The sequence below is a fragment of the Numida meleagris genome, chromosome 5 (assembly GCF_002078875.1).
Source record: "Numida meleagris isolate 19003 breed g44 Domestic line chromosome 5, NumMel1.0, whole genome shotgun sequence".
NCBI lineage: Eukaryota > Metazoa > Chordata > Aves > Galliformes > Numididae > Numida > Numida meleagris.
The window spans coordinates 34356135-34382497 of NC_034413.1; the positions used below are offsets into that span (position 1 = coordinate 34356135).

The window sequence follows — 26363 nt, forward strand, 5'->3', positions numbered from 1 at the left end:
CCAGAAGCCATTACTTACATCCTCACTTGAGATGTAGATGACCTGTCCGGGCGGACCAGGTGGGCCAGGGGGGCCTGGTAGCCCCACACCGTCTTGGCCTCGCTCACCCTGCAGGACACAGGTTGTCAGACCCAGCTGCCACCAATCAGCCCCACTCGCATCCCAGCAGTGCCCAGCCCACACCTACCTTCTCACCAGGGCTCCCACGGTTGCCTTTTGGACCCTGTGAAGGGATGGAAGCATGAGTGAGCACAAGGAAGGCACTGGCCCTATGAGGTGTTTGGTGTGATGTTGGAGGGATGGAGGTGTCTGCGAGCAGATGGGGTCTAGGACAAGAGCAGCATGCATCCTTGTCTGGAGCAAGGAGCAGAGTTTGGGGCAGGGATGGGGCTGTGGCTCCTACCTGCGGTCCAGGGAAGCCCTCCAGGCCAGGGCGGCCGTCCACACCAGGCACACCAGCATCCCCCTATAAGAGCATCAGAACAGTGTGAGGCACAGGCACAGCATCCTGACACGTCTCACCCACCTCATCCCTCCCAACATCCCACTCCTACCTTAGGGCCTGGCGGGCCGGGCTGTCCGAGGCTGCCCACCTCGCCCTTGATCCCTGGTAGTCCTGGCACACCCTGCAGAAGCCACAAGGATGAGGGGTCGTGAGCGCACAGCAGCCACACGGTATGCACCAGGAGGGGGTAGGTGGGAGGGATGGGGCACAACAGCAGCTACCTGTGGTCCACTGGGGCCGCGTGGTCCGGGGGAGCCGGTGGTGAGTGGCAGCCCAGAGCCCTCCATGTCACCCTGGGACATGAGAAGGGGATGAGCTGTGCCTGTCCCCTTCATCCCACAAGCACTGCCACTATCCCCATGAAAGCTCCCAGCACTTACAAATCCAGTCTCATACCCTGGCCCTGGTGGACCTGGGGGCCCTGGCGGCCCTCGGGGTCCAACTGGCCCGGGGAGGCCAGCCAAGCCAGTCTCTCCTGGGGGACCGGCTGGTCCTGCTTCTCCCTTGCTGCCCTGCAAAGGGAAAAGAACAAAGGAGTGGATGGGATGTGCAGAGCCATCCCCACATAGCACAGTACCCCAGGTCACTGTGCAATGTGCACGGTGGCCACCATAGGTTCTTCTACAACCATAAATACTTCTCTTTCTTTTTTTTTCTTTTTTTTTTTTTTCTTTTTCATGCTGCCCTGACACTGGGGTGAATTTTGCACCAAAGGGGGACACTCACATGCATCCCACATTTTGTTATGAGCGTCTAAGTGGTGCAGTCTCCATCCCCACCCCACCTATGCTCTCAGTGCTCATGGCACCTCAGAATGTCAATTCACAAAGCTCTGGCCCCCAGCTCGAACCTCCACAGCTGAGCTGGGGGCTGTAGTGGGCAAGGGGCAGCCTCGCCACACAGGGACGGAAAGGACAAGTATGCAGTTCCAGACATGCCACCTGCATGCTGTTACCTCTTGTCTCTCCCAGAGGCAGGGAAAGAAAGAAGCTGGAGCAGACAAGAGGGGAGAGGAGGTGGTTTGCTCTGGTTAGAGGAGGAGTGGAGACAGAGAGAAGAAAGATATGCAGCAGTGTGTTTCCAAGCAGATACATGTGCCCACTGGCTCCTTTAAGAGCTATTCTCATGTTTAAAGGCAGAAAAACATTCCCCTTGTGGGCAGTTTACCCTTCCCTTTGTGCTCCAGGCTTGAGGACATCCCACTGACCCATGGCATCGCGTGGGCAGCAGCCCCATGCACCCTTGAGCCAGGGCACCAAGAGTTCCAGTAGTCTCCTCTCCATGTGGCACAAGATTTACCCCCAGTGCAGCACCCCAGAGAACCCTACCTTGGGTCCTGGCGCTCCAGGAAGGCCAAGGTCGCCCATGTCACCCTGGAGAGGAGGAGGAAGGAGAAGAGGTTGTTAAGAGGAGTGAGCTGGGGGCCACATGGAGCTGGGGCCTCCAGAGATACTCCAGGGGACCAAGCAGCAGCTGCCCCAGGAGAAAGCAGAGACATTTTGGGTGCATGAAAAGAGGGATGCTCACCCGCTCTCCTTTGGGTCCTGGTGGTCCAGGCATCCCATCTTTTCCTGGAGGACCTAGAGGACCCTGCAAGATGCCCAGGAGGCGCCTTCAGTGCAGGTGGCTTCAGTGGGCACAGAGCTGCCACCACCATGGGACAGCCCTGGGATGCTCCCGCTGGTCACTCAGCACCTACCTCTGGCCCTGGAGGCCCAGGTGTTCCATCTCTGCCGGGCAGCCCTGGTGGTCCTGGCAGGTCTGTGCTGTTCATCCCAAACCTTCCCGGCTCCCCCGGCAAGCCAGGCACACCTGGGGGACCTGGGGGACCAGGTGGCCCTCGTGGGCCCTGCAAAAGAAGAAGGGGAGAATGGCCAAGTGCATCCCTCACTCCTTGCAGAGAAGGGGTCCTGCACTCACCCGCAGGGTCTCCAAGTCACCACCAAACCCCGAGCCCTCCATGTCGATGAATGTCTAGGGAAGAAGCATAGAGAAAACATCAGGGCTGAGGTGTCCAACAGTACAGGGATGCTGTCCCACGGTGTCTCCATGCTATGCTCTACAGCCTCCCAGGTGCCAGGGGTACCTACCAGCCTGTCCTGCTTGAAGGATGGTCCTGGCGGTCCGGGGGGACCTGGTGGTCCCGGGGGGCCCCTTGGCCCCATACCGGGGTCACCCTGTGGGATGGAGAGGAGAGCATGGTTCACAAGCACAGGCTGGTTGCCTGCTCCACCGTGGCCACTGTCACTGGTATGGCCACCAGCACAGCCATCAGCACACTTGCTCACCTTCTCCCCTTTCTGCCCAGACTCTCCTGGTGTCCCTGGAAACCCTTGGGGCCCCATCTCACCCTGCAAAGGGGAGCAGGGGATAGGCATCAGTGGGTGGTGGGGCACAGAGCAGCTGTTCTGTGCAATATCCCGCAACCCTTCCCACTTACAGGTTTGCCATCCTCGCCAGGATCACCCTAGGGATGGCAAAGGAAAGAGATGAGCAGAGTGCAGAGGAGAAAGGAGAAACAGGAGAGGGGGGCTAGACTCACAGGCTCGCCATCCCTGCCAGGGGCCCCATCCTTCCCTGGGGCGCCAGTGGGGCCAGGGGGGCCAATGACTTTCTCCAGCGACAAGCTGTCAGTGTGCCGTGAAAGAGGGCCGGGGGGGCCAGGCTCTCCTGGCTCGCCTTTCTGGCCCTTGGAGCCAGGGTAGCCAAATCCAGCACTGCCCTGGGAAGAAGACAGAAAAGTGTCCAACCGTGCCCAGTGGTGTGACCCCTTTGCACTCCAGGGTTTGTGGCCAGCATGGGCACAGCTTGGCCCTGCAGCCCAGCCCAGCTCCCCAGCAGTGCTCACCTTGATGCCCAATTCACCTTTCTCCCCCTGGGGAACAGAAATAGAGACAGATGAGTGTCAAACAGAGACACATCTCTCAAGTCTGGTGGGAGAGGCAGCCCCAACACCCCCTCATTTACCTTCTCGCCCTTGGCAGTACCTGTCCCCAAGATGCCACTGGTTCCCGAGTCCCCCTTCAGGCCACGTTCACCTTTCTCCCCCTTTTCACCCTTGGGGCCAGTGCCTGCAGGCATGGCAGATGGACCCCGTTGTGCCAGGGACCAGCACCACTGGGATGGTGGCACAATGGAATGGTGGTGGCTTGGATGGAAATGGATGGTGGCTGCTGTTACCTCCTGTAGAGACCTGCAGCCTCTCCTCCACTCTGGTCCTCTCCGCCTGCTGGGGGGAGCCCGCACTGCTCCTTGTCTCGCTGCCTGCCGCCACGGGCGGGGAGGTGACAGGGATGGCATCCAGCAGCCCTGGGATGTCCTGTGCCAGTGACAAGGGGACACTGACTTTGAGTTCCCCCAGTCTGTGTATCACCACTGAGCGCAATGCCAACTCACCTTATCCTTTCCCGAGGGATGGTGCCTGTCCTCTGCCCCACTGCCAAAATCTCCGGATGCCTGCGCTCGGCCAGGGAGAGACAGAGCGGCTCAGCCCAGGAGCCAAGGAGGAGCCCTGAGGCTGCAGCCACTCTGCACTCACCTCGGTGTCATCCTCCTCCTCCTCCTCGCACTGGTGTTCAGCTGCCCGCGGGTCCCCTCGCAGCCTCAGGTCAGCAATCACACCCTGCAAGACATCATGCCATTGGGGATGGATGTATATCGGGTCCCTCCTGCCTGGGCACCACATCCCCAGAACAGAGGTGGATCACAGCAGCCCTGTGCTGCTGGATGCTGATCCATAGCAAAAAGCCGTCTGCCTGCGCTGGCACTGAGAGGCCGCAGGCGGACTTTGGGCAGCCAGACAGCAAGGCTTTTACAGCAAATGTTCAGGATGTGCTCTTCATTTCCCCCTTGCCAGAGCATTCCTCACCCCAACTGGCCTCTCTTCTTCACCGCTCCCCAGCAAGGGACACCTGCCAGCTCCAGCCTGCTACTGGAAAGCTCCAGTTTTGTATTTCTTAGGCTAATCCCCACATCCTTACCATTTATTTGGGTTTTGCAAGCGCTGTGCACATCCAGAATGCTTATTTATACAACAAACCTCCACAAATTCTTTCCTAAGTAGGCCACCTCAAGAACAGCCCCTCAGCAGAGCTACCTGCTAGGAGGGCACTGGTTGGAGGACAGAGCACCACCCGACAAAGCCCAGCTCCTTGCTGCCAGGACAGGACATGACCATGCTCTGATCCCAGCAGGGACAAGGGCTGGGAGAGGAAAGATGCCTTGTTGCTGGGCAGGACACCTAAAACAACATTTCAGCTTGCTTGAAGGCACAGCGTGCTCAGGAAACACAAGGGGTTTGAGAAAACAAGAACGAGAGGCAGCTGCAGTGCAGCCAGGCTGGCTGTTAGCTGTTTATCTGTACATAAAAACATATGGAACTATAACCACTCCTCCAAGGAAATGCCACCCATATGGGCTCTGAGCTCCTCCAGCCCATCTCCTGGGGGATGCTCAGCTCTGTACCACCAACATGCAGCACACTTCAGGAGTTGGATGCTGAACCTTATGGGTCCCTTCCAATGCAGGATATTCTATGGTAAATGCTGCCTGCCAGTGGCTGCCTCCGCTGCTTGTCTGGGGGCCAGGATTTAATCAGCCTTGTCGGCCGCAAATAGTATGGGCTGGGTCATGAGGCAGTCAGATGCCGGGCAGATGCAGAGCCTGCTGGGCAGAGCCTGGGGAGCAGCAAGGACTCAGCCTCCCCTTCCTCAGTGCCTGCTTATTCCCTGCAGGAGAACTGGGGGCGGACAGCAAGAGGGCCATTCTGCAAGCGCTTACTCACAGCCTCCTCCCCAGGGCACAAACATCACCTGCTAGAAAGGCACAAGCATCTATGCTCTGCTCCGGGCTTTTTTCCTGCATCTGCCTCCCAAATCTCCACCAAAATTCTTGGGGAGGATTTCATCCATAGATGTGGCTTGCTGTCCCAGAAGGTTCAAAGGAAGAAGTTGCTCTTGAGACCCCTTGGAGCCTCCTCAACCACTGGTCCCCAGTGCATCAATCATTAACACCTTCCCGGTGAGCTTTTCGCAGCCTCCTGCCCCATTTGGTTTAATGGCTCTGTTCATGAGCCAAGGCAATGTTTAATTTCACAAACGCACTTTGCAAAGCTCCTTCGTAGAAGCACCATCACATTGTTGGGCAGAGCACACTCAGCCCAAGTGAAACCTCACAGAGCAGCTTTCCTCCAACACACACTGTCAGGGATTTCCACGTCAGCTGAATTTTCCCACACTTTCAGTAAATCTTATCTAACATGTGAATCATTCTCAATCCACAGACTGAGCTATCACCTTCCCTCCCAGCTCTCATCTGTCTTCCTGCAGATATGACCAAATGTCGTCCAACAAATATATGCTCCAGCCTGAACATTTTTTCCAGCTAAGAGAGACATTTCACCAGCCCAGTTAGTAGGCACCAAAGGAGATGGGTATTTTTAGTAAGCAAAGGCTCAAAGGGAGCATTTGCTGAAAAAGTTGGGGGCCATGGTGGATGCTGCAGTGTTAACCATATCATCTCCTGCCTTGAGAGCTTTGCCTTGGGGTTGCCCATGAACATAACATGATGGCACCTTAAGCCAATTCTTCTTGCCTAGGTGATGCACACAGAGCATGTCCTCTGGTTTGTCTTGTGGACAAAGAGGTCAGTTCTATCTCCTTGAATCAATGGGCTGGTGACACATCCCTCCAGCTTCTCTCCTCCTCGGAGGTGCTGGTTGGGGTGACCAAGGCATTACCTGGTATTTATCTGGGTCAGCCCCTCCAGCCTGAGCAACAAAGAGCCCGGAGCCTTCTTCCAGCTCCATCTCATCTGGGGAGCGCTCAAAGTGGACCCGCTCATGCTCCTCGCAGTCCAGGTAGAGGATGACTTCGTCCTCCTCCACGCTAATGGCAAAGCGTGTCCACTGGTTGAGCAGGGTGGGCACAGTGAAGGTGGCAGCTGCATAGGAATTCTGCGAGCCTGGCTCAGTGTAGTAGAAGATGATCTGCTGCTTGCCCATCTGCAGGTCTGAGAGCTTAACACCCACATAGATGATGCTCTGAGAGGAGTCTGTGATGGCAAAGAGCACGCCGGCCTGTGGGGTGGTGGGCTGGATGTGAAAGAGGAGAGAAAAGTCTCGGTAGAAGGGGCTGGGCAGGTGGTACCGGGCCACCTGGCCTGTGTTGGCATTGGGTCCAAAGACATAGCCAGGGTTGTTTTCAGGGCCGTAGATTTTGATGATCTCCTCTGGTGGTGGGTCTCCGATCAGCTCCAGGAGGCTGACCTCAGTGCTCAGGTTCTCTGCAAAGAGGAGGGAGATGGGATGGTGACAAACAGCACAGCAAGGATGTGCAAACTCAGCAGGTCCCTCCACTCCACTGCCTTTGGGGACACTGCCCAGGGCCACCCACTGCTCTCCCAGTGATGCTGCTCCACAGCCTGGGGACATGAGGCAGCCATGGGCTCTGCTTCACATTGCAGCTGCTGAACCTAAGAGACCCATCCAGCCACGAGGGAACCCAACAGTGAACTTTCCGGCTATTTTGAGCCTGTGCCAATTAATAGCTACTTCATTTTCTCATCTTGTGGATGTGACCCCAACACTCATCGTCCCCAGAGGAACATTTCAATGCTTTTCTCTGCAGCTAACTCTGCTCCCGACCCCATTGCCTGGACAGATGTAGCTTCCCAAAGTCAGTAGGGACCTTTACTCCAGAAAACGAGAGGAATTTTTATACATGGCAAGAGAAGTCTTAAGTCTTCAATGGGCTGCCACCCTGCTGGATCTGGACAATCTTAATCCTGGACAAAAGGTGCCAGGGCACAGGTAGCACACCCACATAATGGAACGGTACCGTACCCAAGGACCAGGATGTGCACTGGAACAGAGCAGGGAGTGCTGGGGAGTAGACCGCAAGTCAGATGAGGCAGCAGCATTCCTCAAGCTGCAGAATGAGGATGCAGCTCCCAAAAGAGATTCCAATACCTGCTGCTGGCTCTCCAATTAGGGTGGCATGGCATTCCAGAGCTCCAATAAAATGAGATATCTCGCAGGTGCAGCCATGGGTTGTGTCCTTGCACACCCATGCCTGCTCCAAAGTTGTGACCAGCCTCGCATCACCCTGTCCCCATAGGGTCACCACAGCTGGGAACCATCCCAGCCCTTTCCTTGCACTGCCTGGGAAAGTGGCTGGGACTGACATGCACCCTGCCGGCTTCCCAGATGATCTCAATTTCGAGCTCGTCTCCTGCCCCAGCTCATTTTCTCAAGGCACTTTGGGGAATTCTGGTCAGGACAGTCTCTCCTACCAGGCACAGCTGAACATCTGGCCGTGTGAGCCAGCCCTCTGGATGCAAACTCCTGTTGTTTTGGCAGCACACACATCCTCATCGCCCACACAATGGGTGCTGGATTCCTCGTCTCCTATGTCAACCTCTCGGGCCGGTGCCAACTTGATGTGAACGAGTAAGCGAGCATGCTGTGCGTCGGTGATTTTTAACTCCAGATTTACCAGGAGCAAGAAGATATCCAACAGATGCTCCCAGGTGCAAGTCCCCATTTTGGAGTCCCCAAAACATCCAAGGACTGCGGCATGGGATCAGGCTCCATGCTGCCAGCCAGGATGGCACAAAGGGAGGAGCTGAGGCTATTCAGTGCCCCCCTCCTTCCCTGCTGCTGAACACAAGCCAGGGATATTGGGGTGTGCACAGGAGCCTAGGAACCCCCACCCTGCTCCGAAGCAAGGCATTTTCCTCCAGAGTGTTTTAAAAAATAAAACCAAACATATATATTAAAAAAAAAAAAAGGGAAAGAAATCAGCCCAGCCCAGCCTGGGAGGGCAACAGGTCCTTTCGGATGGTAAGAAGAAATGAATACCTGGGTTTCTGTTCCAAAGCATGGGGGCATCTGTGCACACAGAGCATCTCCAGCTCCTGCGGCTGCCAAGCCAGGACAACAGGGCTGGCCTCGATGGAGGGATGTCAGAAATGCCTCATTTTAGAGGCAGGGGGACATTTTCTCTCTGGCAATCTCAGTTCTGTGGATGGCAGCCAACCATGAGTTGCCCCACACATGACGGCACATGAAGGCACAGGGTAAAGCTGCTCCCATCGTGCTGAGCCATGCCATGTGGTGCTGTGCCAGCTGCCCCTCTGTGCACAGAAAGCAGCCCTGACCCCAAGAGACACTACTGGGAAGCATGGATGGTGCTTACCTTGGCTTAGAGGAAGCCAAATTCAGAAAAGCTTTAAGCTAAGAGGAAATCAGAGCTTCCTCCCAGGGGTCCATGCAGGCAGGGGTGTAGGAGCCATCTCTGCAATTCTTCATGCAGACAGCCCATCCTCTGCCTTGAGGCTTGAGGTGGGGGGGAAAGGCTGAAAGAGGCTTTTGTTAGCAATGCAATTCACAGTCCTGCTTTCCTTGGTATTTCAACCATCTCTGGGTTTCCCCTTCCTCTCCAAATACACCACTTGTGCCCTGGCTCAGAGCAGGAGTTGGGCAATGATACAAGGAAGCTTCCCAAAGAAAACAGACTTGCACCATGCAACACATGAGCAAGCCCATGATAGCCAGGGACACATCCCGATTCCATCTGCCAGCAGCACAGCACTCACATCCCAGCATCGTCAACTACAATGCGACATTGTGCACTCGCTCCCGCAGCAGGACTCCCGCCTTGCCGATATTCCTGATCATGTGCAGTGGGAAGCAGGGGAATCTCTCAGCCATGGCTTCATCCCAACACTGAACCAAGGGGACTCCTGGGCGCCCCACGGATTACAGTGGAGGACTGCCAGCACTCCCATAGCTAGCCACACAGTTCTCCCATGGACACCACTGCAGTTCCAGGTGGCGCTAGCATGGAATCACACAGGGATGCCAGGGGCCACGATGACAGAGCTTTGGCTCCCGCTGCCCTTGGAAGGGTCCCAGATGCTCCAGGCTGCTCTCCATCCTCGCCTCTCCTCCTTCCCATCACATCCCACAGAGAGCTGCTTTGACAGCCCAGGGGGCCACCAAGGCCATGTGTGCCTTCCTTGTCCCTCAGACTTGTCTGCTCCACGTCACCTGAGGGCACAGAGTCCAGCACAAGAACACAGCCCCATTCAGTGTAGCTGCAGGGGGTGGAGTGGGAGTCCCCAGTCTGGCTTTCATCCCCTGCTCTGGGGGCTGTTCCTGGCCCCCAAGCTGCCACTCTTGGCTCCTCACCCTGCTGAGGAGGCCTTAGCTGCTGGCCAAGTCACACAGGGCTCAAAAGCACTTCATGGCAATAGTAGGGCACCAAGCACCTCTTCTGAGCACAGGGATCAAACATTAGCCGTGGGTAAATCATTAACCACAAGGCAGGGCAGTGGTCACGTGAGTGTGCGTATGCGAGGTCACACTCTGGCCCCATGCTGGGGAGCGATGCTCTGTGGCTCCCTCCAGATCCAGCCTGGGGTCACCTTGAAGCCCCCATGGAGAGCTCCAAATCCCATTCCAGTGGGGACAGCCTGAGGATGGGACAAGGATGTTCCTCCTTGCAAAAGCAGCCAAAACCCCAAAACTGAGGCAGGGCAAAGAGGCTTTTGGCCAGGGGTCTCCCGCAGAGACGAGGCAGTAGCATCCCTTGGAGTGCTGCAAGGCTTTGGCTGGTGAGACATGCAGAGGGAAGACACGGACAAGGGTCACCAGCCACATTACCTGTGGACACATTAACAAAGACACAAGAATACCCTCCATCCTCCTCGGGGAGAGAGTCACAGGGCAGAGGCAGGCGCCCACCAGCCGAGTGCATCCAGCACAGGTCTCTGACGGCCTCACAGAAGCCCTGGCATGGTGGGGGAGTTACAGGGACTGAGGCACTACACCCAGGGACCAGGAGCAAGCAGAGGAACCACTCCAAGTAGCGGTGGCACTGAGACTCAAGCAGCCCCTCCCACTCATGCAAAGAAGCCCAAATTTCCGCCTCGCTGCTGTGGCTGAGATAATTCGGCAATCTGACATGGTTGGTGCCCAGAACAGAGCAGAAGGGCAGGCGGGCTGGGAGGGGCAGGCACTGCCCGCCCGCCGGCAGCAGTCTGGGGAAGGAGGGAGCAAGCCCCGCGCCAGTGACTCGCAAGGTGGAGGTTAGTAAATCAAACTCAGGAGGACCAGCAGGAGGAGAATCCGCACCGCTCACTGCCCTCAGTTCAGGCGCAGAAGGGCTCTGGTTCCCACTGACAGCAACCAGTGCCAGCCCCTTGCCGTTGGTGCTGTGCTTCGTGTCCCCATCACCCAGTGTTGCAGCACTGGGAGCAGTGGGGGACAGTCGGGGGGCAGCCAAGGGTCCCCAGCCCCGTGTCCCAGCATGGTCTGCAGCATGTGGTGTGGGTGATGCTCCGCATCGCTGTGCCATGGGGTGGTGGGCACTGTCACCTGATGGGAAAGGGAAAGGAGCTCTACCTGGATGGGTGGCTGCTGGCCTCTGCAGGGGACCCCCTGTCCCCTCCTGCTGCCAGGGCAGCTCCGTCGTATTGGGATTCCCCATTCCCAGGAGCCACGGAGTCTCGGTGGGGCTGCGGGTGGGTGCTGTACTGCGAGGGGGAGCGGCAGTCCATGTGGTGCTGGTCGGCACCGTGATCCCCACGGTGCTCCTGTCCCCCTGCTTGGTGCCATCGGTGCTCTCAGTGCTCTCCTGTCCTGTGGGTGCTGCCATGCTAGGCTCCGGCTCCCAGTGCCGTTGTGTGGTGGCCACGTCCCCTGCTGCTGCTGAGCTCAGAGGTGTGCTCAGGGTGGGCGACGTCTCTGCAATGCTGGATGCCATGGGGGTCCCTGTGGTTTTCGGGCTGCCCCAAATCCAGTCAAGGAGCTGCGCGTCAGAGGAAGAGAAGCAGCAGGAAGCCAGCAGCAGCCAAAGCCCCAGGTGGTGCAGAGCCATGGGGAGGGGAAAGCAAGCCCCCTTGCTTCGCAAACAGAGGCACTCAGGGGCAGAGGCAGGAGCTTGGCCCCAGTGAAGCGCCTGCAGCGCTCGCATCGCTCTCTCCTCCCCAGCGCCCAGCCTTCAAACTGGAGCGTTGGGAGGAGTGGCCCCGCTGCTGGTTGCGAGCCCTCCTCTCCCAGCTCCAGCCTCCTCGCAGCAGGCATGGCCCCCATGGGGCACAAAGCTGGGCCACAACTCACCCGAGCCCCCTCAATGCCCAGGAGCAGAGCCAGCAGTGCAAGCTCCCTGGGCTCCTGGCCCGCACTAGCCAGCTGCTGCTGCTCCTTCATTAACTCCTTCTCCTCCAAAGGAAGGAAAGGGAAAATGACCCAGAAAACACTTCCTGGCTGGGGAAAGCAACCAGTCCACAAAGCAGCAAGTGCTTTCAAGATGCCTTGCTCAGTTTCATGGTCAGAACCCCCAGGTGCTGCGGCAGGATGGTGAGCGAGTGGAGCCGGCAGACAGTGAGCCGGGGCAGCGCAGATGGGGCCCCCCAGCAACACACGCAAGCATGCCTCCAAGCCAGGGTGTGTGAGTAACAGCAGCCTGGAGCTTGGTTTTTGCTGGAACTGGTTGCGAAAGACTGCAGCAAGCAGCACAGTGCTGGAGCCACACAGGGACACAGTCCAGGTCCTCCATGTCATGATGCCCCCTCAGCTGACCAGGAGAACCATAGAACATCCCAAGTTGGAAGGGACCCACAAGGATCACTGAGTCCAACCCCAGGCCCCACACAGCAACTCCCAAACCAACCCCTGTGGCTGAGAGCGGTGTCCCAACGCTCCCTAAGCTCTGGCAGCTTGGGGCCATGCCCACTGCCCTGGGGAGCTGCTCCATGCCCACCGCCCTCTGGGGCAAAGCCTTTTTCTCACCCCCACCTGACCCTCCCCAGACGCAGCTCCATGCCATTCCCTCAGGCTCTGTCATTGTCATCAGAGAGCAGAGTTCAGTGCTGCCCCTCCACTCCCCGTGAGGAAATGCAGGCCACCATGAGGACCTGTAGGCTGCCATGTGGAGCTGTAGGCTGCCATGTGGAGCTGTAGGACACCATGAGGAGCTGCAAGCTGCCACAAGGTGCTGTAGGCTGCCATGATTCCTCCCCTCCACCTCCTCTTCTCTGAGCTAAACAAACAAACCAAGTGACCTCAGCTGCTCCTCACATATCTTGCCCTCAGACCCTTCACCATCTCCAAAGCCCTACAGAGTCCGCTTGGTTCTCCTGCTGTTTGAATTTGAAAAGAAATTAAACAGGAACAAAACAACGTCAATGAGGCTTGCTATCGTTTTAAAACAGTCTTTTGGCAAAGCTCTAGTAGTCAGGAAAAGTGTGAAATTAATGCTCAGATGTCTATTAGCTCCATGCATTGCTTCCCACGCTACTTTTTGGTGTGATTTGTGCAAGTTTTCCCACTAAAATGGTGGCTGGCACAGGAATAATGCCATGCTAATATGCTTGTCCAAAGCTGATGTTGTTACACAAGTGCTTTGTGGAACAGCTTTCCCCTGCCACAGAGCAGCCTACACCCAATGTCACGCATTTTTTGCCTTTATGGTTGGGTTTCCACGTGCACCCCCTGCTCAGCAGCTCCTTGCAGCTACTGTCAGCCTGCCCCATCATGTCCCAACAGGGCTCTGTGCTGCCTCTCAAGGCCGCTCCACCCCAAATCAGCATTCAGAGGACAAGTCCTGGGTGATCACAGAACCATAAAATCACAGCATGGCTTGGGTAGGAAATGGATGATCTTTGTGATCCCTTCCAACCCATCTGCCATGGGCTGGTTGCCCCCCACCAGCTCAGTCTGCCCAGGGCCCCATCCAATCCAGCCCTGAGCACCACCAGGGATGGGGCACCCACAGCTCTGGGCAGCAGTGCCAGCACCTCACCGCCCTCTGAGTAAAGAATTTCTTCCTAACATCTAAACCCCCCTCTTTTAGTTGAAAGCCATTCCCCCTTGTCCTGTCACTAATTAGACATGCTTCCCTCAGCAAATGCATCACTTCGTCAGAAGTGATACAAAGAGGACTTATTTTTTTGCACCAGAAGTGACCAAACTCATGACACAGGGATGCCCTGACCACAGGTCCTGTCACTGTCCAACAGGTCTGAGAGCAGGGGACAATCTTGACAGGCTCATTCCTGGCTGCTCAGATGGATGGGCAGACACTCAGCAAAGCTGTTCCTGGACAGAGCCCAAAACCCTTTCTCATGCTGGTGAGTCAGGGCTGGGGGCTGCCAGTCCTGCTGCCCACGGGAAGGATGGGTGGAAACCCAGGCTCAGCGGTTCTTGCAGGGCCCCAGCGCAGCGGGGGGGCCACAGAGGAAAAGCCCTGGTATCCACGCCGAGTGATGCAGAGAAATGGCCCTTTTAGGCACCCTGACAATGGAGAGATTCATTTTTGCCACAAAGGGGCTGTTGATAGGGTGCAGGCAGGGGAGAAGAATGTACCCTGAACAGGGGGACACAGGCACCATTTCCCACAGTTTCTCCCCCAGAGCGGAGATGCAGAACACTGGGTGGGAGCACCACAAGCCCCAGCAAGCCATCTTGTCTCCACCAGGAGCATTCCAAGGAGCAGGGCATGCCAGCACGCAGACGCAGTGCGAGCAGGGATCATGGGTGCACCATGCATGGGGTGTAAGGAAAAGGAAAACCGGAGAGCCCTGGTTTCAGACCTATATTCCACACTCGTGGTTAACAAATAACCACGTTAGAGCAGGACATCAAGTCAAAGGGTTTCCAGCAAGCCGGCTGCACGCTCCCAGGGCAGTGGGAAGAGCGCAGGGTTGTGACAGGTGACAGGGGACCTGGCCAGGGAAATATTTGCTTGTGCTGCGCTGGCGTTGCACACGGGGCTCATGGTGCCTCCCAGTGTGGTGCTTTGAGCTTTCAGCAGAGAGAGTTTGAGGGACAGGATGGTGGGCCCAAAGGGACAAGCTCTGTTCAGCAAAGCCCATCCCACAGACCTTGCTGGCTGCTGGGGATAACCAGCCGGTCCCTGTGGGGTCACACTGCTCTTTCCCCAGGTCTCCCCACCTAGAGCTCAGTAAGTCGCATGGATGGACAGACAGACAGACAGACAGACAGCAGAGGGAGCTCCAGGCCCAAGCACAGCGCAGAGTAGATGTCACAGAGGGGCCCTGAAGGACACAACTGTGCCCAAGGGCACTGCACTGGAATGTGGCATCCAGCACAGCTCCAGCTGCAGGACCTGACTGCTCAGCTGGGGCAGGATAAGACCCCAACAGCCCTGTCCCTTTCCTCTAGATGTCACTGGCCCACCAAGGACCTCTCCTCTCCAGGCCAGGAGCCTTTAACATACTTAGCCGAGCAAGCCCCGACAGGGCAAGCAACCTGATCCCTCCATCACCTGCAATTCCCTGCCTCCTCTCTTTCTTTTGGCTCTGGCTCAAGATATCCTGAGCCCCTTCAGCGCAGCCAATTCCACCCTCCATGCCCCTGCCCCTCCCATCCCCATGCAGGAAGCCCCACAGATTGTCCCATAGCAGCATAATCCACTGGACTACCAGAAGGATATCTCAGATTGCACCTAGGGGAGGATGAGGAGTCACTTTCCTCCCTGCTGCATACACCAAGTTTGTGTTAGAAATGCCTCAGCAGAGGGGCTCAGGTAACAGCCCCCCAGGCCTCTTTTCTCAATGGCAGAAGGGTTTGGTGTGTTAAGGAAGTGTGTTCTGCTGCCAGGGCATCCCTGTACCTCCTCCACCCCCTGCACGGCTCAGCCTAGGGATGCAAAAGGCACCCCATGAGAACACACCAGTCTTTCCAAGCACAGCTCCATCATTTGCTGGCAGAAAGCTCAGCCCTGTAACATCAGAAGGCTTCTACTGCAATGCATGAGAAAGCACCCAGCTCAAAAAGGCACAAAACGCGGTAGGGCAAACATCTGAAAGGGCTGCTGCCCACCAGCAGGCCAAGCTCCCTGATACATCCCTGGGAGAAAGACTCTCATCCCATGCCCACAGCCCAGCAAGCCCCCAGCAGCATGGGCATCAGGACCTCAGAGCCTCCCAAGCATGGAGCAAAGTGATACTGCAGCAAGCTGTGGGAGTTTTCTGTTGCTAAAAATCACCACTGCCAAACAGTAGGGCCAGCTGCGCACTGATAAAGCACCGCACACCGCAAATCTGGATATGCAGCTCCCTGGTGTGAAATAGTGGCATACAGCGGTGCTGCCCTGTCTGTGCACGCTGTCCGGCATGAGTGCTGCTGGGGAAGTGACAAAACCTCAGCACTAGACCAGCAGAGAGGCTGCAGGCAGAGCATTCAAACACTGAGCAGAAAAAAATCTAGCAACTGTCAGAGGCAGATGGTATTTTTAAAACCTATCGATGTTTGGGATTTTAATCTCTTCCTATCCAAAAGCACAAACAAAGTTAAAAGGCACTCATCAGGATGCACGCGTAAGAGGCCTAAGGATATTGCTACATCCCGCTGACCTCCCATGCAGCCAGTGGGACAGAGAGCGGGACAGGCGCCTGGCAGTGGCAGGCAGCAGCAGAGAGGTGGCTGAGCTGCTGCACCCAGGATGGGGATACAGATCTCCCCAGCACTGCATGCTGTCCCTAGCCCAGGGACCCTGCACCGTCTTTGGAACACCACCAAACACAAAGTAAATTCAGCCCACAAATGCAGCACACGTGAGTCCAGCCTTCCAAATCCTGGCAAAGGGCAGTGCTTTATGCAGGGGAAAAGGACACTGCATGGTTGTAGGGGAGTGTGTGTGCCAGCAGCCGCTGGAGCTGGTGACGCAGGTGGTGGCTCGGGGAGGATGCAACCCGCTTCCCGCAGCCACACAGCACCAGCAAGCCCCTGGGGCCACAGCAGCGTTCCTAAACATTTACTCATGGAGAGACAGAAACTTCCTCCCAGCAAATTCCTCGATAAGATAAACCATTAAAATGTCACGACTGCCTGGGGGAACGATCAAATCATCCAGGGGATAATGAACAGCCTGGACTCACCACGGCACTGGGATACACCCAACCCAGGGCTCCCACACCCCTTCAATGAGCATTGGAAACAAAGTGCTCCAAGCCTGCCCCATGTGTCCCCACTGCGACCCTGGCCACAAGGCCATTGATGCCCACCAGAGCATCAGGGCTACTCATCAAGGAAGCATCTTTAATTTGTCAGTCCTCATGGGAAATATGCAGACTATGGCAGCAGGCACATTGGACCCGACACCAAGCAAACAATCTCCCCTTCATCCTCCCTGGCGAGAATAAAAATACCACTGAGCCGCTTCCCTCAGGAGCAGCACAGGACGGGTCAGGTTCCAGCAAAAGGCACCATGCATTGACCTGGCAACTCTTTACCCGGCCTGATGGGAGGGCAGCGATGTGCCGGCAGCTCCCTTTTTCTCAGCACATCCTGCAGAGCTGACTTTGTCCACAGGCAGGAGGCAAGACAGGGGGCAACAGCTCTGCTTCCCATCACTGTGGGGCCGCCCGACAGCCAGGAGATAAGGCAGCAAGAGATGAGGGAAGGAATGTGCCCCCTTCTTGCCCCTGTGGCAATGCATCACCCTGAAGAGTGGGTGCTCCCTGGAGGGGGGAAAGGTGCAGAGCCTCATTAAGCCACCTTCATCCTGGTACTGGTGTCCCCCACTTCACCACCACTGCCACTTCCTCCTCTGAGTGGGAGTACACAGCATTGGGCACTCTTCTACCCAACCCCCCAGGAATTCCCAAACCACAATTGCATTCCTGGAATTCCTGCAGCCCCCGGGAGGTGCCGGGGGCATAGGGGTGATGGGAGAGTGTTGGTTCCCAGCTCTGCTGTAGACACAGCAGCCAGGTGCTTGGTGCTGTTTCCAGACACCTCTTTACTTGCAAATACAGGGCACGGGAGCTCTGCAGAGAGCAGGGACTTGGGAGCCAACTTTGATATTGTTCAAGCAAAGAGCAATGCTGAGATGGATGCTGAGGAAGATCTGCTCAGGTGGGGGCTGGCTGGGGCTCAGATAAAGCCTTCTAGCATCATGAGGAGAAGGAAACAGCCTGAGTCTCCTGTGTGTTCATCTCCAGCACACAGCATCTAAAGGGCACCGTGCCCACCCTGCCTGGGATATCTGCTCCCAGGTCACCACCTGCAGCAAGGAACCCTGAGCATCCCCTTGCAGCCAGGTGGTGGGGAACACCACTCTGCCAGGCAATGGGAGGAAAAACAAACCATAGGGAGGGCTTTTCCTAACCCCAGCGACCACATTCCAATCGCCCTCAGTGTCTGTACTGATTCCCTGACACTCGGGGCTTTGTGTGCCTTGAGCCTCATGGCACTCCTAATGAGGCTTCGAGCCTGCTCCACGTTCATTCCACCTCTCTGCACTCCCTGTATAATACCCAGTCCACACTGTTGGCATCTTTTTCACAGTCTTTCACAAGTTTCTGCCAAGCTCTGACATCCCGCCTCAGTGGCGCATCCCCATCCCATCCGGGCTGCCAGCCCAGAGCAGGGTCACCACACTCCACACCACGCCATAGCATGGCTCTGGTACCGTGGCGAGATGCTGGGAGCAGCCTTCAGCAGCATCACCCTGCCCTTGAACCTGCCCTGCCACACACATTGCAGGGCTCAGTGCCTTGAAATCCATCTGTCTGGTGGCAGTGTGATGCCAGTCAAGGCTGTGCAAGAGGGTCTTAATTGAAATTGTTGAGGAAGTCAACCAATATTTTCAGAGATTAGGATGAATGGCATCCAATGGGTCTAATTTGGTGGTGATTGCTCCAGCCTGGCATTCCTGCAAGCCTGGTCACTTTCCAGCATGGAAAGGGTTAAAAACACAAAAAACCCCACACCACAAACCAGCAGGCATGCCTGGAGTGGGGGATTAGAGAGAATAGGGCCATTTCTCAGCATTGACTATGGCAACATAAATAGAAAAGTAACATTACACTGGAGCGGAGGCCCTTTTGCCCCACACTGTCCCTACAATGCCACCATTGTCCAGCTGACAACTGGCAATTTTCCCTGTGCGGGGCTGACATCCTGCAGGCAGGGCATGGCACTGAGGGACTGCCTTCCACTCACCTCAAAATGTGCCCTAGCATGGCCAGATCTATCCCAGGGGTGTCCGTGGCACCATCACCATGCACCCCCAGCGCAGGACAGATGCCCCTTTGCATCCCATGCCATCCTGCTTTAAAAGTGTATTTGAAGGGTTTGACTTTACAGGGAGCAAGCAGGGGAGAGCAGCAATAAGGCAAGCAGAGGGATTTGGCATTTTCCCGCTGTGCACTCCAGCACGGAGCAAGCAGAGGGCAAACGCAGGAGGCGGCTGCGTGCCCCAAGCACCACAAGCAGCTGCTCCAGGATTCTTTATTCTGCATTTTAATTATACAACCACTCAAGTTTCTTCCTAATGGGAATGCCGAAAACCAGTTTTTCCTGCAGCAAGGCCAACTCCACAACGCTAGCAGTGACCTGTGAAAAAAGCCCCATAAATCAGCACAGCAACTTTTTTTTTCCCTCCCTTGCAGCATCACTACATTTCACTGGGTTTTTTTTCCACTGTTTTAGGTTTCCTTGTTGTTATATTTTCTGAGTTTTATGAGGTTTGTTTTTTTTTTTTAAAGAAAGCATCCATAAGTAAAGAAACCACCCTAAAGACCCCACCAAACCCACCTTCAGCACCACAGCATCCCTCATGCCCACAGCCACTTGGCTGCTCCCAGCAGGGCAGGATGAGGTACCTCACATGGAGCAAACAAATGCCAAACTTCCAAGCAAATCTGAAACCTCTGAGCAAATCCCAAACCCATCCCCCCCAGCAAATCCCGAGCCTCCCCTCCTCTCTGCAGTTGGGCAGCAGACAAAGGGCACTGAATTAGCAATTCCCCAGCAAGAGCTCAGCACTGCTAGAGCTGAAAAGAGAAAGGGGAGGGAAAAAAAGAAGGAAGAAAAAAAAAAAAAAAAGCAGAAAAGTTGACATATGCAGGAGCTGGCTGTGGGACTCCATGCAAGATGCAGCGTGCCCGCTAATCACAAGCCTGGCAGTGGGGAGCACCCAGCGCTGCCAGCACAGAGCCCCACACACCATAGCGGTGCTGGGACATGGTGCAAACAATGGGAACAGCCAGCAGGACAAAGGCTGGGGGAGCACAGGGCAAGACAAAGCCTGGAAGGGGGCCACAGGGAAGGAAAGGGAGCACACAGCAGATCGCAAGGGGACATTGTTATTGGCCAATAATCGATGTGGCAGAGGGTCCTGAGCATAACGCTGCATCTTAGCCTGTTCAGCCGCCCGGAGATGGGCATTCCCCAAAGGTGAAGGCCACACTTGGCCAGCCTTGAGGCTCAGGTGTCAGTCTGTCCCTAGCTGTAGGGCACTTGGACACACCCTGCTAGCCACCCCACCATGCAGCAAACATCCTCCATCTGCCGCCACCAAGCCCTGTTGCTAGGACACTTGAGGCAGCAGAAATACAGTGCGGGGCGGATTAGTGCCTAGACTGGCTGACCTCTCCCTCTAGGTAGCACCAGGGCAAGAATTGGGCCCCGGGCACTTTCCTCAGAGGAAAGGCAAAAGGGGGTGGAGGAATGCTGCTGTGCCAAGCAAGCTACCTGGAGCCCACTGCTAGGTGCGGGCCTGCCCAGAAACTGGTGACAAAAGGGCCTTTCATGGAGGGGACATGTCAGCACCACAATTAGCAGGGGAAAGGGGAAAAAAAAAAAAAAAAAGAAAAAAGAGAGCTGAAAGAAGATTATTACCTCCAGCGCTGCCTTTGGGGGCCAGAGGCCGCGGGGCCCCTTGCAAACACATACATTAACTCTTTAGATTGAGCCCAGGCAGGGAATAGGGGATGGAGTGCTGCTTCCCATGGCTGGCTGCCATAGAAGCCAGTAGCCACTGAGTCCTGTGGAGTGGTCGCCAGGTCCTGCAGGGTGGCCAGCAGGTCCCCAGGAACATGGTTCTGGTCCTGGAGCAGAGGGACACAAGGCTCCCTGCTGCCAGCCAGCTGCTGCAGGTGCAGAGCACAGAGTCACAGACTCATCATTCATGTTAAAAAAGACCTCTAAGATCATCTACTCCAACCATCCCCACTATGCCCACTCCCAACGAGGTCTCCCTGCCAGGACAGCCCCAAGAATGAGAGAAGAACATTTACTTTTGCAGAGAAACCAGCTCAGAAACATCCCTCCACCACCCAAGAAAGGGCATTTGGGAGGGATACGTTTCCACTCTGATATAGAAGCATAAAATCATAGAAACATGGGAACAACCCCAGTTCCCTCAGCCGTTCCCCATCAGACTTGTGCTCTGGACCCTTCGCAGCATCAGTGCCCTTCTCTGGACATGCTCCAGGGCCTCAGTGTTCTTGTAATGAGGGACCCAACATTGAACACAGCACTGAGGTGCGGCCTCACCAGAGCTGTGGACCATCACCTCCTGCTCCTGCTGGCTGCACTAGTGCTGGTACAAGCCAGGATGCCATTGGTCTTCTAGGGCACCCGGGCACACTGCTGTTCAGCAAATGAGTCTTCACCAAAGCCCAAGAAGTCAGTGCCAGATCCTGAGCGGCATCCTGCTGCAGGGGATGCCACAGAGACCTGCCCTCTGGGCACTGTTGGGGCACTTTAGCCCCAGCACTGGACCAGAACCACTGAGCTGTGGTAAGCCAGCAGGGAGTAGGGCCATTTTCCTCCTGGTGACACCAGGGACTGGCTAGGCATCTGAAAGGGAAACAACTCATTCTCTCTGGGAAAGCAGAGAGCTGCAGAGAACAGTACCTTGGCTCATTTCTGTCATCTCCATAGCCAGACATCGCCCCCCACAAAGAGATGCAGGAATTTGCTACAAAATATCATCTTATCGCATGGTGCCCTGCTTGGAAACCTCCTCTGAGAGCCTGTGCAGATCCCATCCTCCACTTGCAGCCTCTGGTTACACTGTCATGCTGGGGTGACAATGGCACTTTTGAGCTTATCTCATGCGGGTGGCAGCACTGTAGCCCACAGCTGATACCCCTCCATGGGCTTGAGATGGCACACAGTGGGGCTTTTCTCCTCCAAATGCCCAGGGTGAAATCCAAAACCAGCAGTGCATTTTCCCTTCTGCTGCTGTGCTCAAGGAGGGAGCAGGTGATCTCCCCTGGTGAGACGTGGGGTCTGTCAGAGCACCCATTCCTCCCTGCTCCCTCCCAGTAGGTCTCCAGAGCCACTGCACCCTGTGCCAAGGGTGCTTGCCAGCTGCTTATCTGGGGTTATCAGAAAGGTGCCCCTTATCCAGAAGTCAACAATCCCCAGCTCAATTATGTTACAACCTAATGAGGGAGGTGGAAAAAAAAATAATAATCTATTTAACTGCAGTGTCTACTGGAGGGGAGGCAGGTGGCTCACTTATGGATTGTAAAATTGGAGACAGCTTCAAGGGCATCTGCGCTGGCAGGCAGAATGATGATGGGGGATTGATGCGGCTGCCTTCAGGTGCTCTGCTGCTTTCGCCCCTCCCACGGCCTACCAACAGGGCCAGGGGAGCAGCCCCGTCCTCCAGTCCCAGGGCCTGGGAGGAAGAGACCAGCAGACTGAGCTTGGGAATATAACAAAAATACAATAAAAGTTATTAATGACAAATTTCCATCTAACAGGGGCCAGGATGTGATGCCAAAAAAAAGCAATAAAAATTCCACCAGAGCAACCTTTTTAAGTGCAAACAGGATGTCACAGACCAGATGTTGCTCACTGAGAGCCCCCAGCGCTGGGGGGGCTGCTGCCGAGCGGCCGCCCCAGACTGCGGCAGGACCCACTGCTGCCCTCAGTCCTCTCCCAGACTCCCTTGCCCTGATATTTCCCCCCGTGCTCCCAGCCCACGCGGACACAGCTCCGAAAGCTCCCAATAACCACGTAAATGTCCAAACCAGTTCCTAATCCCACTTAGCTCCTTGATTCAATTACACTCCTGGCAAGAAACACTGTGGGTCAATCAAGCCCTACACTGAAAGCCAAAAAAAATGCACTGTTACCACACACCTTCCTACATCTGGCTGAACACCTAGAGCCAGCACCTCACAGACCAAAGTGGTGTGGGGCAGAGCTGCCCAAGGGGCTGCCCACTGCCAAGGGACACTCTTGGAAAGGCTTGTTCCCAGCACTTCCTCAAATGCCACCAGATACTCTGGAAGATCATTAAAATGCTTTATTAATCCCATACCTCTGGGCTGTTGATTCGCATCCCAGATGTCTCCTTCAGCACTTTGAACTCAGCAGTTTACGCCGGAACTCATTCACTTATTCTGTTCTGTGGAAGCTCTCAGCTTTTGGACAAGACACGATGCACTTGCTTGGACTGCTGTGTCGAGGCTCAGAGCATCATCCCAAGCATACCACAGAAGAGGACTGTTTCTCAGCACTAGGTGCCTACTTTTGGTTTCTGTTTGTTGTTTCAGTGCCTGGCAATAGACCTGCAGGGCTGCTCCCCTGAGTGCCTGTCCTCTCCAAGTGTTCAGACTCACTATTTCAGCAGCGCTCAAATCAAAACGAAATAAACAGTGTAAGGAGAGGTTCTTGCAGCTGCATACCAAAATAAATAACAGGAGTTGCCAAAGAGGGGCTGCTCTCCATGGCACAAACAGCACTGCCCCAGGGCTCAGTAGCGCTCATGCCAGCAGCCATGGTGCCATGGGCATGTGCCATGGCCCCGCGCATCCAGGAGTACTCAGCTCCCGTTCCTCCGCAGACATCTGAGATTCAGCAGGGCTGTAGGATGCTGCAGATGGATTAAGTCCAGCCCAGAGCCGCAAGACCACAGAGAAAGTCAGGATCAGGTCACTTGCTGAAAGGGAAGAGAAGACAAGCACCGCCTAGGAGTGCAGCACTACTCATCTCTTTTCACACTGAGTTCCCAGCTACAAAGCAGAGCACACTGCAGGCCATGAAGGCTGGCAGCCGCTCCACAGAGCTCTGCCAGCAGCCTGAGCAGAGGCTGGCGGTGACACGAGGGACATATGGTCTCTGTATTCAGCCAGCCAGCAGCTGGGCAACTCCGAGGCACCTCTGCCCACGGGCAGCACTTGGGATGCTCGATGTGGAGCTCTTCCTAACCTAAAGCAGCGCCTCCTGGTGACTCCTGTGGCACACTCCCCACCCAGCCCTTCTCCTCATCTGGAGAAATTCCTAAAATAATGTTTGCAAAAGCTCAGATCCACCTGTCAGAAATCCCCACAAGCCTACGCCGAAGCAGTTATGTCACAGGCCATAAATCTCTTCACACGGCACCTGCTCCATCTCTGAAGGCTCATGCTTGCAAGGCACCCAAGCCATGGAGGCCAACGAGCCAGCAAGGATGGAAATACACAGAACATAAGCTGCCAGCAGCATGCCACTCTGGCACCTGCTGCACTCAGTAGCACAAGAGACAGCACAGCTGCCCAGGTGTTGTCTGCTTCCTACCACCACCAGCTTGACCTCAGTGTCCTGGCCCATCATAAAATCACAGAATGGTTAGGCTGGAATGGACCTAAAGTCCGCCCAGTTCCAATCCCCTACTGTGGGCTGGTTGCCCTCCACCAGATCAGGCTGCCAGGGCCCCATCCACCCTTGCCTTAGGCACCTCCAGGGATGGGAGCTCCAAAAATGGGATGGAAGCTTCTCCATCCTAGCTCCAACAATAATGCAGAGAAAGCCAACATACTGCAGCCCGCAGCACTGCCCCAATTTCCCCGTGTTCTCAGGATGGGACAGACAATGGCATCCCAGCAGCATTCCTGCCCTGAGCCCCTGCTCCATGCCACGCTGAGGGATCTCCAGAAAGAAAAGCCAAGCTCCAGGCAGCTTAGCTCCCAAATTTGCAAGAAAGGCAAATAAACAGAAAGGTTATCTCCACGCCAGGACAGCCTTCAGAGCAAACATTCCCAAGGAGTCCATCACAAAGAAGGGCTGGCAGAACAGGCCCTGCAGTCCTTGGACATTGAACCAAGGGGAACAAAAAAGAAAAAAAAAAAAAGCCACACTGAGACGTGTTCAAATTCTTTAAAACCCGATTCGTAGCCTGCCACTGGGAGCCGGCCAAGTCAGTGGGGCAAGACGGGCACTTCCCTGCCAGCATCGTGGCTGTGCCCACCATGTCTGGACAAAGTGGGGGGACCCTGAGGGCAGTGGGGACATGGCCCTGGGTCATGTACAGCTTCATTCCCTGGAGCCAGAGTGGAAGGACACAAGGAGCCATTTCTGCTGCAAATAACCACCCTTAGAGCACTGCCCGGCCCTGCAGCTCGACTGCGCTGGACATTCTCCAGGGACCTAAAATAGTCAATTCAGGATTTTGCATGGGAATAATTTTCTCCCTCTGGAGACGTTGTCATTGCTGAGGTCCCTGGGGACCCATAGCCCAGACAGCAGTGTCACGAACCCAGTCTGGGGCGCCTGGAAAACTTCTCCCAATGCTCCTGGATGGGCTCCAGCAGTGCCAGGCATCTCTGCTGCTGGCTGCACCCAGTGCTTGCATTTGTCCTGCAGCACAGCCTGAGCCGAAAGCTGTTCCTAGATGGCATAAAGCCTCACTCCAGTAAATAATCCACAGATTTCACAGCCCAGCACCTGCAGACTCCCAGCTCACCCATATCTGAGCAGCCTCCACAAACATCCCAGCTGGCTGTGGGATGATGGAGGGGCAGCAGCCGTACCTCCTGACCTGTGGAGAAGTGAGAGTGTTCTGTATGGGACACAGAGAGCCACCCTCCTCCGTTCTGGGTCAGCGCTCACAGCGCTTGGCCTCTCAGCAAACATGCTGTGGGCAAGCGAAGCCTCCCTGAGCACATTGTACCGGCTCGTACCTCGTGCGGAGGGAAGGCTTGGAAAACTGAGCCTCATTCTGCGTCTCCGAGGGCGTGCACAGCCCACGGGGCAGAGCAGCGGGTCCAGTGCGTGCGCCCCGAGGGCAAGGGGACCCCTCAGGGCACGTGGGACACGTCGTGTCTCCTACCGCTGCCACAGCGAGGACCTGTGGAAATACGGCATACGGCTGCTCTGGGGCACGGGACCACAGACTCACAGAACTTCCCGAGATGGGCGGGGCCCATACGGATCACTGAATCCTACTCCTGGGCAACGCCAGCCCGCCTGCCCCACGGCCACACGTTGCTTCCTCCGGCTGCTCGACCATCAGACGGAGCAGTGGATGGGGTGCACGGGGACGCTGCTCCTCCTACCCACCCCTCCACCCAAGCGTTTCGCACGGGAGGCCGCGGCCGTGCTCGCAGAGCACCCCACGGGCAGGGCTCCGGGACCCCCATCCCTCCCCTCTCGGCCCGCGCACGTTACCGGGCTCCTGGGAGGCGGCGGGGAGCAGCAGCACAAAGAGCCCGAGCAGCAGCAGCCTCGGCGGGGCACACCTGCGGGTGGAGAAAGAAGCACAGAGAGCGCTGTCAGCCTCAGCCCCGCCGCCGGCCCCGCTCCCCCGGCCCCGCCGCTCACCCCGGGCGCATGGTGCCCGCCGCTGCCGGCTATGCGCAGCTCCCGGCGCCTCGGCTCGGCTCGGCCCGGCCCGGGGGGGGCGGAGCGGGGCGGGGCGGGGCCGTGGAGGGCTCAGCCCGCCTCCAACCTCCGGTACCGGACTTCGAGGGCCGAGCTGGGCGGAGGTGGTGCGGTCTGGCTGTCCCCGAGCATCCTCGACGTGCTCCCGTGCCCCCATTTCTTCTCTCTGCAGCCCCGCAAAAAAAAAAAAAAAAAAAAAAAAAAGTGCCACACCTCGCTTTGTCCTCCGCGGCACTTCGGTGCCCCGCGGCAGCATGCTTCAGAAATGCAAGCCTGGAAGCTTCCACGGGATCCAGGACTGATTCACTGATGGCAGCGGTGGTGTCTGAGCTACACAGAATAACCCACAAGGCACAACCCTAGAACGGGGGCAAGGGTCAGACCCCGGAGCTGCCTTTTGTCTGGGTGATCCCACATGGCCAGGGCTCTTACATTTCCCCTTTC

At 56.3% G+C, this 26363-nt stretch overlaps 1 protein-coding gene across 6 annotated transcripts in view; it reads right to left on the reverse strand.

Annotated features, from left to right (window-relative positions):
• The window catches only part of COL18A1 (collagen type XVIII alpha 1 chain), a 31378-nt gene extending 5433 nt beyond the window's left edge, over positions 1 to 25945 (reverse strand). For 3 of the 6 annotated variants that reach the window (XM_021400296.1, XM_021400295.1, XM_021400293.1), the window contains exons 1-21: positions 10911 to 13243; positions 6243 to 6787; positions 4044 to 4127; positions 3902 to 3961; positions 3686 to 3824; positions 3473 to 3576; positions 3354 to 3380; positions 3048 to 3227; positions 2946 to 2972; positions 2794 to 2856; positions 2596 to 2682; positions 2426 to 2479; positions 2205 to 2354; positions 2033 to 2095; positions 1834 to 1878; positions 886 to 1017; positions 727 to 798; positions 555 to 626; positions 404 to 466; positions 188 to 223; positions 19 to 108 (exon numbers count right to left, since the gene is read on the reverse strand). In XM_021400296.1, the coding sequence (XP_021255971.1) occupies positions 19 to 108; positions 188 to 223; positions 404 to 466; positions 555 to 626; positions 727 to 798; positions 886 to 1017; positions 1834 to 1878; positions 2033 to 2095; positions 2205 to 2354; positions 2426 to 2479; positions 2596 to 2682; positions 2794 to 2856; positions 2946 to 2972; positions 3048 to 3227; positions 3354 to 3380; positions 3473 to 3576; positions 3686 to 3824; positions 3902 to 3961; positions 4044 to 4127; positions 6243 to 6787; positions 10911 to 11481 (2664 nt within the window). In that variant the 5' untranslated portion in view covers positions 11482 to 13243. Of the gene's footprint in view, positions 1 to 18; positions 109 to 187; positions 224 to 403; positions 467 to 554; positions 627 to 726; positions 799 to 885; positions 1018 to 1833; positions 1879 to 2032; positions 2096 to 2204; positions 2355 to 2425; positions 2480 to 2595; positions 2683 to 2793; positions 2857 to 2945; positions 2973 to 3047; positions 3228 to 3353; positions 3381 to 3472; positions 3577 to 3685; positions 3825 to 3901; positions 3962 to 4043; positions 4128 to 6242; positions 6788 to 10910; positions 13245 to 25219; positions 25365 to 25706; positions 25778 to 25859 lie in introns of those variants that run through there. The other 3 variants (XM_021400298.1, XM_021400299.1, XM_021400297.1) reach the window with 3 other exon arrangements.